Source organism: Jatropha curcas, chromosome 4 (assembly GCF_041381405.1).
Source record: "Jatropha curcas cultivar XTBG-Jc1 chromosome 4, XTBG_Jcur_1.0, whole genome shotgun sequence".
Taxonomy (NCBI): Eukaryota; Viridiplantae; Streptophyta; class Magnoliopsida; order Malpighiales; family Euphorbiaceae; genus Jatropha; species Jatropha curcas.
This window is the reverse complement of record NC_143154.1, coordinates 2,401,530-2,415,923: the sequence shown is the minus strand read 5'-3', so window position 1 is coordinate 2,415,923 and position 14,394 is coordinate 2,401,530. Positions and strand designations below refer to the sequence as shown.

Here is a 14,394-nt window from a genome sequence, read left to right as displayed (position 1 = left end):
GAGATCGACATTAGGGTACTTCACTCTTGTTGGCGGTAACTTGGTCACCTGGAGAAGTAAAAAGCAGAAGGTGGTAGCTCTCTCTAGTGCTGAGGTAGAGTTTTGAGGGGTTTAGCTAAAGTTCTCTGGTTGAAGAAGTTATTAACAGAGTTAGGTTTCCCTCCAGGAAGGCCCTGCAAACTGTTGTGTGATAATAGAGCAGCTATAAGCATTTCTGAAAATCCAGTACAACATGATAGGACCAAACATGTGGAAGTTGACAGACACTTTATCAAGGAGAAACTTGAAGATGGAAGCATTTGTTTGCCATTTGTTCGGTTTGAGGAGCAGTTGGCAAATATACTCACCAAAGCAGTTCCAGGAAAGATCTTCAATCAAGCATTAGTCAAGTTGGGTGTCGGAGACCCTACGACCCAACTTGAAAGGGAGTGTAAGAATAAGGAAATCAACCAGAATCATGAAAATAAGGATCGGATCAAGCAAATAAGGAAAGGATCGGATCAAGCAAATAAGGAAAGGATCAAGAATCAGAAAAATAAGGAAATTGGATCAAGCAAATAAGGAAAGGATCAAACGCAGTTATTGTAAATATTCTATATGTTGTGTATATAAACTCTGTAATTCACAGATTGAAAGGTATGAAAAAAGAATTCTTTTTAACCCTAAAGCTATCAGAACGACGATGGAGAGGGTGAGAAAGCGGAGTTACGCCGTCGAGAAAGGGTTGGAGTCAACCGATAGGGGCTGGAGTTGCCGGAGATGAGGGAGAAGCGCTGCTACGTCTATCGGGAAGAAAAGAGATCGCAACAGCTCTCTCTCTTGCTGGCAACGCCAAAACAGGCCGGAATCAGAAGGAGTGGTGAACGGAGAGGCGATGGCTGTGTGAAGAAGGTCTGGTCGGCGGAGCTTAAGCTCTGACGAGTGGGAATTGCTGAAGGGGAAGGGTTATGGACTTTTGATAGAGTCGGGGAGACAGAAGCGGGGAATTGGGATTTTTGTTTGGGTTTTTAGGAAGGGTTTGGTCTAATCAGGTTTGGTTAGGTCCAAATCCTGGTTTTTGTTTGATCTTAATTGATTTTCTAATGATTTAATTTACCCTTTAGGTTTAGTTTAACAAATAAGGTAGTATTTATTAATAAATTTTGTTTAAATAATTCACAAAACATAAAATTATTATTGTCATTATTATTTTTTTAAATATAATAATATCCTAGAATTATGATTGGTTAAAAATTAATATGTAGATTTTTAAATGAAGAATTTTGAAAATAATTTTATGGATCTTTTCAAATACCCACATATTATGGAGAATTTAATTCATAAATGTTAAACAAATTAGGAAAACTAGAGATAAGGATGTGATTTGAGCAATATGGATGATTGATAACATCATTGCAATAGAATTAAATTGAGTTTTACAATATACCATTATGAGATATATAATCTGTGAAAATTCATGCATTATAGATGAGTGAATCTTACGAGATATTATTTGGAGATAGACAATGGTGATAAGAATATGATCTGTATATAAGTATATGATAAAAAATTTTTGTCGTATGGTATAGTTGAGATTTTTAAGAGTATTATTTTGAGGTAAATAATTATGATGAGGTATCAAATGTTTGATTTATTTAGAGTACTATGATAAGATGATCGATTTCGTGAGAAACTATATAGTGGACCAGTGAAATGTTAAATGTAATTATATAGGGATATAAATGTGTTTGATAGGTGAATGTGATGTTAAAGGCAAACAGTTTCTAATAAGGCTCATAAAATATGATTGAAAACATGAGTGCAATTATTATTAAAAGTGTAATTGTAAAAGAATGCTAAGCTATCTTTTGAAAAAAGCTATGAAAATATATTCTAAAATGACTGAAAAAATTATAAGACTTAAACACACATAATGACAATATAACAGTATGTAAAAATATAAAAGTATGATTGTAAAGGAAAAATAAAAACAGTGTATGGAAAACTTTTAAAAGAAAGGGTTAATTATACATTTAGTGTCCAATTTTTGAAAATTCTCTATTTTGATGTCTCAACGGAAAATGTTTTTAATTAAGTGTTTAAACTCTAAAAATATTTTTAATCGGGTGTCTTCGACTTACATGGGAAGTCGGAAATACAAATAGGATAGAGATGTTATGCCAAGATGAATTTTTGACATGGATATTATACCACCATCACTTCTGATTCTCGTCCTCTCTACACTTCCCCAATAAAAATGCTACTCTTCAACAACTCTCAAGATTTCCTTGATCTCCATTCATAAAAACAATAAATTACAATGCCCATTTAATTTCAAATCAATATCAACATTTAAATTTAAAAACTTAAGCCAAAATCTATTTTATGCAGGGACTAGTATTTACTCATTAAAACCATATAAATTGGTTTTAAAAAAAATAAATTTAAGAACAATTACAAAAGTAAAATTAAGAACTAAACAATCTGAACCCAATAGAACATTAGAACATAGAACAACTGAAAAATCAAAAGAAGCAAGTACAAAGCCAAAAACAGGGGAAAAAAGCAAAACCCAAAAAGCTCTCTATTCAATAGCTAAGAGAGAAATCGTCAAAAAAGTCGAAAGTAAATTTTGAATCTTTACAATAGATAACAAAAGTCCCCTGTTGAAATACGTAACAAACTGCAAGCTATTAACTTTATTTCTGCAAAAACCTTCTCAATAACTGTGACATCCCGACCCGGCAAAGCGATCCTAGGATGGCAGGCTAACTAGGGTAGTGGAATGCGGGACACAGGAATGAATCGAATCATATATTGAAAAGGGGGAAACTAATCATCAGAGGCGCTTTTTGGTGGAATGGCTGGAGAGTTGGAAGAACTCCAGGGTTAAGCGTGCTCGCTTAACGGAAATCCTAGGATGGGTGACCTCTTGGGAAGTTTTCCATTTCACCTGCGAGACAAAACCGTGTGGTGTAGGGCGTGCGGGAACTACACTACGGTGTAGGGCGTCCGTGGACTACACCAAAGCGGACAAATCCTCTGGTGATTAGAGTCGAGGCGTGACAGTTGGTTCAGAGCCGGACCCCCTCCAATAGATGTATGGTTCGAGGACGAACTACGCAGAAGCTGGTGGGCCTGTGACATCCCGACCCGGCAAAGCGATCCTAGGATGGCAGGCTAGCTAGGGTAGTGGAATGCGGGAGACAGGAATGAATCGAATCATATATCGAAAAGGGGGAAACTAATCATCAGAGGCGCCCTTTGATGGAATGGCTGGAGAGTTAGAAGAACTCCAGGGTTAAGCATGCTCGCTTAACGGAAATCCTAGGATGGGTGACCTCCTGGAAAGTTTCCCATTTCACCTGCGGGACAAAACCGTGAGGTGTAGGGCGTGCGGGGACTACACTGCGATGTAGAGCGTCCGTGGACTACACCAAAGCAGACAATTCCTCCGGTGATTAGAGTCGGGGCGTGACAATAACCAAACGACAAGAAAATGGAGATCGAAAATCAGAGAGAGAGACAGAGATAAAGAACTTGCCTAAGAGAAAAAGAGAGAAGGCGATAGCTTTTAGAGAGGGCAATAATGGTGCTCCAACATCAGTAACACCTAGACACAAATTTGTTCAAATTTCACATACCTGCCCCCTTCAATTGTGCTTTTCTTGTTTATTTTAGTCCCAATTTATGAGCATGAGCGTGTTTGAAGATCTGGGGTTTAATCACTTCCAATTCAATTCCTCAACCATCCAATAGCTCTAATATATAATCAATCTCAATCTATAATACATCCATAATCTTCTAATCATTATCATCAACATCATCATAATTCTTCTAATCATATACAATTATAAATACTCTTAGATATGAGTTCCATAAATCATTCATGCATAAATAACCCAGGAGTTAGTTCTACAACTCAAGAGTAAAATAATTTCATAAACTTAAATCTTATACTATGCTCCAAATAAATACAATCTCCAAACATATTTAAGTTATACCTGCCATAGTCATCAATAAATATAATAAACATAAACTAGAACTACCAAAATGAAATCCTTCTACTCTAATGCTAATACTTTGGTCTTCTACCAGAACCCTCGATCAACAACCTGCGCATGATAGAAATCGACCTGAGTATACAATTCAGTGGTACTCATAAATCATATACATCCAATGTTGCGATGGCAATGTACATTCAAATCAAAATTTCATGCTTAACTCATAATCATATAATCATGTGAATAGCAAAAATGCATAAGCTTTCATATTTCATATAATCATTTAAACATATATAACAAGAGTACTCAGAATTAAACCATATAATATCACATAAAGGCATAATTACATATTTACAAGCTAAAGGTACATGGTATCATATAAAAGGATAATACTCATAAGTCATGTATTGCAAGCATATGTATTATAAGTATGAACTATGATCTCACAAATGCGTATATTATAAAATATTATCTTATTAAGTGAGTTTCTTTTCTTTTTAGCTTGTGGGGCTCACAAACACTTAATAGAAAATGAAATAGATTAGATTTCAGAAACAGAAGGATAGAATAGCCACATTATCACAAAGTGCTTAAAAGCCAAAACTTATTAGATAGAGCTCGTCCATTCATACAGAGGGCACTCATGTGCCAAACATATGATCATAGCTATATCCAAATAACAGAATAGCATAAAGTGCTGAGCATGCTCATAAAACAGAATAAATCAAAATCACACAACAAATTGACACTAAGTATATTAAAGCCCAAAACTTTACTTTCTTAAATCATAAGATTACTCTTAAAGTTTTACATTCTCTTGATATACTCAAAATCATCAAATGTTCTTAGCTTAAGATCCAATAAAATCATGAAAACCCATACTTTATCATGATTAGCTTATCATAGGAATTTCATGTCATAAAAGCCATTTTCCATATTCAAGGCTTATACTCGTCAAATATCTCAATCAAAATATTCCTTCAACAAATATAAGCATGCACATATGTTAAACATGCAAACTTTATGGCATTTACTCAAAGATTCTCATATTTTAAGTAATAGGAAAACTTAAGTCATGAGTTTCATTCTTAACATCAAGACTTTCTTTTTCTCATCAATTCATCCAAAAACACATTATATGCTTTAAGAAACATAAATACACCTCAAGAATCCATATACTTATCATTTTTTCCAAAAATCCCTATGACTTAAATCATAGGAAATTTGACATTTGTCAAGATATACAAAGAATATTCATGCTAAACTTCAACCATATACTAATCATCAAAAGACAAAGATATGGCATGATTTCTTTTTATTCATGAGTAGTATTTAGTAAAAAATTACAATTATTTATATTTTTAAATTTTTATTAATAAATAAAAATATTATTGAATATTAATATAATTTATTCATAAGTAATGTTTAGTAAAAAAATTACATGCATTAAATTACAATATTTTAATAGTTTGAATTTAGTTTTTTCACATAAAATATATTAAACGAAATTATACATATGGTATCGTGTCTTAATAATTTAGTTCAATTTTATGAAGTTTAGTAATTATGTAATTTATTAAAAATTTAAAAAAAAATTATTAATTGAATAGAACGCTAAATGTTATATAATTAAAAATTTTAAAAATTACTTATTATTATCACTAGTAAACTTCAAATGATAATTATAATTAGATCTTAATTTAAAATATAACTCATGTGGAATATGAAATCTACATAGACTTTTAGTAAATTAGAATATGACTCATATAAAATATCACCAATGAACTTATAAACATAATTACAATTAGACCTTAGTTAAATGTCTTTTTATTTTTTTTATTGGTATCATCATATATATCAGTATACTTATACTTAGGTTATAAACATAATTACAATTAGACCTTAGTTAAATGTCTTTTTATTTTTTTATTGGTATCATCATATATATCAGTATACTTATACTTAGAAGTCTAGTTTAATGATTACAACAACCATAATTAATTATAACCTACTAAGTATATTTTCTAATAAAAAATATTAAACTTAACACTTTATATAATATTTTGTTATTATAATAATAATGAAATATAATTATATTCTTTTAATCAATAATTAATAATAATAATAATAACTTTAAGAATAATAACTTTAATAATAATAATAACAAAAATAACTATTTTACCATCAAAACTACGTAGTATTGATTTAGGAGGTTCCAATGAACCCACAAATAAAACTACGTCGTTTTATCATAGGGCTGCATTTTAACATTACAAACGAAAAGTCAAGTTTTTCTGCTCCCTCCCTGTCCCTGCGCCGCTCTTGTTCTCTCCTTCTGCAGCCACAGTGTTTCTTTATACCCCCCGTCGCTTTATTCTTGACCGTCGCCTCCGCAGCAGTCGTGCTCTTCAAGCGTACAAGAGCCAGGTTCGTTCTTGATTATTTATATTTCGTTCTCAGTTTTCCCTTTTTTTTTTGCTTCGTCCCCTTTCCTTTTCTTTCTTTTTTTTTTTTTTTTTTTTATATATAAATACATATAAAACAGACAAAGAGCAGGAATTGTTGAGGATATTGAATTATTTTGTGGGTTCAGCCGAGAGATATATGTTTATTGTTTTGTTTTTTCGTTCGTGGATTTTGTGCATGTTTTATTTGTTGAAAATATATATATTTATTAAAAGGCAAAAGGATGGTGAATATAAGCCGATTCGTGGCTATATGAGTGAAATCTGACATGATTGGTTTGTTAATTCAAAGTTTGATTTTGTAATAATGATTCAGGTTGTGTAGAGATACTGAGAATGAGATTATTTGCGTATAATTGTCATATACTGAGAATGGTTTGGCAATAAAGTTTGGTTTTCTGCTGCTACAGTTTTATATATATATATATATATATATATATATATATATATATAAGTGGGATTAGTATTTTGTGATTTTATATAGGGCTGAAATTTTTTCTGACTTGGATAATGGAGTTCTTGTTCTTATTTATTTTTCAGATTTTTGTTCATGCGTGGGGTCGGATGTATGTTTGTTGTGCGGAAGAAGATGATTATGATTGTTAATCGTTGCAATCTTGGTTCTTGAAAAGGTGGAGTTCAAGAATTATGTTTATGTAAAATTTCTTGTGTTGTTATTGTAATTTTGTTCTGTTTTAATTTACTTTTTAATTCAGTAATTTTTTTATTGAGATACTTTTTAATATGTTCTATGTGGCTTTAGTTCTCACTCAAGAATTATGTTTATGTAAAATTTCTTATGTTTATGTAAACGGGTTCGGGTAGTATGCGGGTAATTCTAAATGGATTTGGGGCCGGTTTGGGTATTATTGGTTTATTCCTTAACGGATTCGGGATGAATTCAGGTACTTAAAATGATAACGGGTTTGGGGTTGGGTAACTTATTTTTGGTGGGTACTGCCCTGCCGCCATCCCTAGTCTCACTCACCACCGAATTGAGTCCAATCCGTCGTTACTGCCTCTCTTCATCGTTGCTGCTTCTCTCCATCCTTGCTCGCCAGTAGTATTCTACTATTGGTGGTCATTTTTTTTCTCTCTCTTTGTAAATTTATTAATTACATTTTTAAGAATTATTGAATTCAAATTTAATTTAGTTTAACTGAGATTGGAAGTAGATTGAATCAATTTGGGAACTGAGTTTTGAACTATTGAATTAGGCAATTATATGGGGTTCTGTTGTTTTTGGTTTTTGGCTTCTTGTTTTTATTTTTCTTATAATTTCTCTGTTTAATTTTACTGTGCTGATTTTGAGTTTCTATCTTTGTAATGAGTTTTTCTGAACAGAACTGTTGATTCTGATTCAGAAAGAGTAAAGCTAGTGCACTGCTCCGTGGGCTTGCCAGTTTTCACATTAATGAGACAAGTCGGGTAGAAAGAAGACGTTTCTGGCCCTTCGCCTGACACCTACTGCTAGGCAGAAATCACAAAAGAAGCTAATCCTTATCCAGTTAATCAAAAAGATATGCTACTGCTAATCCCCTATTGGATTGAAGGTGGTTCTGTTTTTTCTGGCATTTGTTTATTTGGAGAACAATTAAGTGTTGGCGCTTATATTTTTAATTAAGTAGTTGTGTTTGATTCCATTTGGGTTTTCAAATGCTAATAATAGTTGTTGCCATTAAGACTGTTTATTTGGTAATTTATTTGTGTAGGAGAAGTTAAAGAGGATTGTTTATCTAGTGTATATGATATGTCTGTTCTTCTGTTGCTTTCAAAGATTCATTGCATATGTATGTAGCAGTATAGGTAATGCTGGAATGGAGAGAGTCTGAAGTACTCTGAATTGAGTGCAAATGGAGATTTGGTCTTAAGGCCTAAAGTATAAGCCTAACGCTCATATGCAAGTCCATAGATGTTTAAACTGGTTGAAGCATGGTGTTAATATATTGTTTAAAAACCTTTAGATGGTGAGAGTTCTTGAAAGCTAAGTATTGGATATGTTATATATCCAATCAAGTTTGTTGATGCTATTTTATTTAATGAATCTATTTGCACTGTAGTTGTCTTCTCATTTCATGAGATTATATTGTGTTTGGGGCTGATGTGGTGTTCCTGTCTATTTTCAGAGTTATAAAGGAGTACTTTTCCACCATAACTCATATAGTCCTGCTTATAATTTTCCTTCCACATCTGAAGATGGCTGATTCAGGTGAATCCCAACAACCTGCACCAGGTGTATACCTTGGAACTTTATCTCTTTCTTTGGTTTCTCCCTCTTTTAAATTTTTGTTTTTTTGCTGTTTTTCTTTCTATGGTAATATAAGCAATCCCTTTGATGTCTTGGGCATTTGCAGTGTGTAATTTCTTCAAAAAGCCACTGAAGAATAAGAACATAAGAAAGAGGACAATTGATGAAGATGAGGATTCAGAAAGCTTTTTGCTGCACAATCAGAAAAAAGCTCCAAAATCTGACAATAATAAGCTTTACTTTTCTTCTAAACCTTCCAAGAAGTCCAAGGCTACTGAAGCAAATGTGGAATCTGATAGACCAATCTTTCAATTCGAGTCTTCTAAGGAAATTCAAGTTCAACATGATAGTAAGGCAACAGCAACTCTAGAAACTGAGACTGAGTTCTCAAAAGATGCCCGGGCCATTCGCGAGAGGGCTCTTAAGCAAGCGGAGGAGGCTTTGAAGGGTAAACAACCAGCCTCTGGGAATGAAAAGTTGTATAAAGGAATTCATGGCTATACTGATCATAAAGCTGGCTTTAGAAGAGAGCAAACAATTTCAAGTGAAAAAGCTGGTGGTTCTCATGGCCCCCTTAGGGCTTCTGCTCATATTCGGGTATCAGCAAGGTTTGATTATCAGCCTGACATATGTAAGGATTATAAAGAAACTGGTTACTGTGGATATGGAGATTCATGTAAATTCATGCATGATCGAGGGGATTATAAGCCTGGTTGGCAACTAGAGAAAGAATGGGAAGAGGCAAATAAGATAAGGAAGAGAAATTTGGCTTTGGGAGAGGATGAGGATGGTGTAGACGAGAGCGATGACAATGAAGATGATGATGATTCATTACCATTTGCATGTTTCATTTGCAGAAAGCCTTTTGTAGATCCTGTTGTGACTAAATGCAAGCACTACTTTTGCGAACATTGTGCTTTGAAGGTAAATGCTTGTGTGCTTTTGATGGCTTTGTTTATGCTGCGTTTGGTTGAATGTCTGAGACAGAATTTCTGTTTTTCCTCTTTCTTGACTGTATTGTGCTGCATGTCTTAAACTCTTGTTGCATTTTGATCTGTGTTATATGTGTGTGACTGATCTGTTTTTACTCTTTTCTGATTCACAGCACCATGTAAAGAACAAGAAGTGTTTTGTGTGCAACCAACCTACGCTCGGTATCTTCAACACAGCTCATGAAATCCGTAAGAAGATGGCTGAAGAGGGTAAATGATGTATTTCATATATTGTTTAATCATTACCTGTTTTATTTAATGGAGTATGTATAAATTAATTATTTTTCTTAAGGCCATTGCTACTGTACATAATTTCTTTTCTTTTCCTTCTTATCTTCTTATCTCTTGGAACTTGAAAATGAAAATTTTCTTGAAATATTCTACATGATTATGTATAAAAATAAAATATTTAAAAGTGATCTTAAAATATAGGATTAAAAATATGATTTTTTTTTAGAAAAAATAAAAAAGAATTCATTATTAAAAATGATCTTAAATTCTTATATCAAATTGCAATTTTGGATAATTATTTTTATAAATTCACAAATGATTCTAATACCATATTAAAAATTTTATAAATTTAAATTATAGAATTTGTAATTAATTTTGATGTAAAATAAGAGTTAGACTATATTTTCGAAGGTAATTGGTTACGACCTTTACAAATTGAATGACAATTTTACAAAAGTTAATAAAGTGTAAGCAATTTGCATTTTTACAAAAAAAATTCAATGAATGCTTTAGTATATGGAATAGTCTCGTATATCAAGAGCTATATAAATAAATAATTATTTTATAATAAATATTAAACATAAAATAAAAAATATTTAATTGAATAGCTTAGTATATGGAGTAGTTTCATATATCAAAAGCTATATAAATAAATAATTATTTTATAATAAATATTAAACATCAAATAAAAAATATTTAATTTATTATTTCAATAATTACCTTAGCGTTTTGGTTATATATATTTGAATTTAATTTAATAGGTTGATGAGATGTAATTAATAGATATTGTTATAATAAATACATTATTTGAAAATATAAAAGAATAGATATTGTTATAATAAATACATTATTTGAAAATATAAAAGAACTAATTTTTGGCTAACATTTAAGATAGACTAATATGCTTTTATATAACATTAAAATGAAATTATCTTTTATTACATCATTCAAAAATAACAAAATTTTATAATAAAATAATCGTGAAATGCATTACAAAATTATACGTGAGATATGCTAAAAAAAATTTACCAAATTATGCAATAGCAAAAGTCATGCATGGTATGATCTAAGGGTGTTAAGATAGTTTGGCGTGTCAGTTTTGACACGGATTCGATTGACATGCGGCACGATTAGGGTTAATACGAACACAATCAATTTAATAATTATATTAAATTTATCGACATGAACACAACACAAAAATTAGGCAGGTGACACGAATACGACACGTTTAACCCGTCTAATATGATAAACAGGTTAAGTAGGTCATGTTATATACAATCCGTATAACTCGCTTAATATCATAAACAGGTTAAGTGAGTCGTGTTGACCTGTTTACGACCTACTTAACTTACTTATAAATTTTAACCTATTTAATTCCAATCATATTTAAAAATAAATTTTCGTATATAAAATGTATAAATTCTTCAAGATTCATAACTAAAATAAAAAAAGTAATACAATAATGCAATTTAAGTAGGTTGTAGTTGGAGTATTTATACGTAACACTAAAATTTCCTCTTTACTTTTAAATAAACGGGTCACTCATTTATCCCACAACACGATATGTTTATATTCGTGTTATAAAATGGGTGACTTATTTATGATACGAACCCATTTAACCTTAACCCTAATCCATTTATTTCACGTATTAGGCGAATCGTGTTCACGTGTAATATGACATGCATAGAAAAATGTACACATACTATTAATGTATTTTTCAATAGTGATAATAATTTAAAAATTTAACTAATTATATTGAATAAGAAATTAAGTATTTTTTATATTTTATGTTTATGATTTATTATAAATGATTGTTTATTTATTTAAAATATTAATGTATTATATTTATTTAGAGTAGTGTGTTCTAACCGTGTGGATGTCATACTTTTTAAAAATTTTCGTCTCACATACTTTTCAGTATCTCATGTTCCGTGTTCGTGTAATTTAACTCCTGGTATATGAGACTATATCATATATCAAGTTAATCAACCAAGGTTTTTTTTTTATTAACAATAAAGAATGAAATGATTTTTTAATTTGTTTTTTGTGCCTTTTTTTATTAATGAATGATTAGAAAAAATAAGAAGGAACTAAATTTTTTTTTTTTGGAGAAAAATTATATTATTTATTTTTTTAGATATAAAAGAAAAATAAAATTAACAGAAGAAAGAAAACGTAGAGAGTAAATAGTTAGGAATATAAACCAATTCTTCTAATGTTCAATTTTTGTCAAAGACCAGCTCCAAACCAGAGGGAGAGTATATTAGGTTAAAAAACTCATAATAAGGAACAAAAAAATTAGGCCTGACAATTCGTTGAATATTAACATTTTTCAAAACTAAATTTAAGAAAAAATAACAAGGAACTAAATTTTTTTCGGAAAAAACTTATGTTACTTTCTTTTTTGGATATAAAAGAAATTAAAATTAATTTTTCTCTATAAATTTATTTTTATAGTTTTTTTTTAAATTTTTCTTCTAATTTGAAGAGAAAATTATCAGAATTATTTTCCTTTATATTCCTTTCTTATTCCAAATAAAATAGTTTTTTTTGAGAATAACAATAATTTTTTATTATTAATATTAATTTTCTTTTCTTTTCTTTTTTTCCTTCTGTATGACATTATCTGAAAATATAAAACAATTTATCTTCTTATAATTATTGTTATTACAATTTATCTTCTTACAATTATGCTAAATAACTGTTATTCTTACACTGGCAATTTGAAAGACTTGCACTTACCTGTCATTTAAGATAAACTTCTCTGCTTTTATATATTACTAATGTTAGTACCCACGTGATGAGTGGAGCAGAATTAAAAAATGAAACAATCTTTTAACATCATTGAAAAATAATAAAATTTTATAATAAAATGACTGTGAAATGTATTATAAATATTCGAATCCATTTAAATACCCGATTAGGAATCATGTCCCTGAACCTGTTTAGAAATTCACTTTTAATAACCGAACCCTTCTCGAACCCAATTATAATTACATGTTTAAATACCTGAACCCGTTTAAATACCCAATTTACATTAAAATTTTTTTTATTTTTTAAAAATAAAAAATAAGTAAAAATTATAAAATTATTATTTTGATTTAATAAAAAATATATAAATATTAAATATAAGTATAGCATTAATTATAATTAAAAAGGTGCATATATATAATTTTCTTTAGAAATAATTATTTCAAAAATTTTTGGAATATTATTTAAACGGGTAACAGGTAGTGGGTACCTGAGTCCTTCAATCCGATACGAACTTAATACGGATAATAAAAATACCATCCAAACCCATCTCAAACTCATTTAATCACTATCCAAATCCACCAATCAGATCGAACCTGATTATGTACCTATCAAGTTGAGTAAAATTCTCATCCTTAACTAAGATATGTTTTCTTAAGTATTCTATGAAGCATTTCACTAACAATAGCAAAAGCCATATATGGTATGACTTATATCAAAAAATGCACACATACTATTAATGTATTTTTTAATAGTGATAATAATTTTGAGAATTTAATTAATTATATTGAAATAAGAAATTTAGTATTTTTTATTTTTATGTTTATGATTTATTATAAATGATTATTTATTTATTTGAAATATTAATGTATTAATTATTTAGTATGGTGTGTCCTAAGTATGTGGTTGTCCTACTTGTTTAAAAATTATTGTAACATGTACATTCCTCTATCTCGTGTCATGTGTTCGTGCAAGCTAACTCCTGACATATGAGACTACTTCATACACCAAGCTAATCAACTAATATTTTTTTTAATTACTAATTAAAAATGAAGTGTTTTTTTTTATTTGTTCTTGTGTCATTGAAATAAGAAATTAATTTTATTTTATTTTATGTTTATGATTTATTATAAATGATTGTATATTTATTTGAAATATTAATAGTGTCTTCTAAGCGTGTTAATGTCCTACTTTTTAAAAATTATAGTATCCGTACGACGTTCCAATTTATATTTTTTAAATTATTTATATTTTATTTATTTATTAGTAATATTATTTATTCACACTTTTTAAGCTTATAGATTACTTATTAATTGTTTTAATAAGAAATAAATTGATATTAATATATTAATGCTAAAGATAATATTTTTTTTATTTTGATAAAGACATTATCTGAAAACATAAAACAACTTATCTTCTTATAATTATGTCTTATATTACACGTAGCAATTTTATATACTTACACTTGATTGTCATCATCTAGACTTTTTTGCTTTTATATATTATTATTATATAGAATAGATATAGACACTTATCTAATTGGACTTATAGCCGGATATCCTCTAACCCGATGCCGCAGCCAGCCAATTTCCAGTTTCAGTGATTCAAGATCTTGGTGCTATTTAATAGTAAAGAAGATTTATTTGGAACTTAATTCGGCCATTTTAATTTATATGTGCATGATTAGAAAGTGAACGCATCTAATTTATAAAGAAAGAATATTC

The 14,394-nt window shown here is 29.8% G+C and overlaps 1 protein-coding gene across 3 annotated transcripts; it reads left to right on the top strand.

The window, feature by feature from the left end:
• The first annotated feature begins 6,252 nt into the window (after positions 1–6,252).
• Positions 6,253–10,009, top strand: LOC105628837 (zinc finger CCCH domain-containing protein 1). Of its 3 annotated transcripts, none has more exons than XM_012210326.4 (6): positions 6,253–6,410; positions 6,989–7,080; positions 7,813–8,001; positions 8,575–8,681; positions 8,803–9,620; positions 9,802–10,009. In XM_012210326.4, exons 4-6 carry the CDS (start codon positions 8,645–8,647, stop codon positions 9,904–9,906), a joined length of 960 nt encoding a protein of 319 aa, XP_012065716.1. In that variant the 5' UTR covers positions 6,253–6,410; positions 6,989–7,080; positions 7,813–8,001; positions 8,575–8,644; the 3' UTR covers positions 9,907–10,009. The 3 variants fall into 3 exon arrangements, with proteins under 3 accessions (XP_012065716.1, XP_037497258.1, XP_012065710.1); XM_037641330.2 differs by having other exon boundaries at positions 7,793–8,001; positions 8,575–8,657; XM_012210320.4 differs by having other exon boundaries at positions 7,793–8,001.
• The last annotated feature ends 4,385 nt before the right edge of the window (positions 10,010–14,394 follow it).

What these genes read in the sequence shown, in the direction of transcription:
- LOC105628837 (XM_012210326.4), top strand. Translation starts at nt 8,645, where the DNA reads ATGGCTGATTCAGGTGAATCCCAACAACCTGCACCAG. An exon ending in ATCCCAACAACCTGCACCAG is followed by an intron (nt 8,682 to 8,802) that starts GTGTATACCTTG and finishes GGGCATTTGCAG; the next exon opens with TGTGTAATTTCTTCAAAAAG. An exon ending in GCGAACATTGTGCTTTGAAG is followed by an intron (nt 9,621 to 9,801) that starts GTAAATGCTTGT and finishes TCTGATTCACAG; the next exon opens with CACCATGTAAAGAACAAGAA.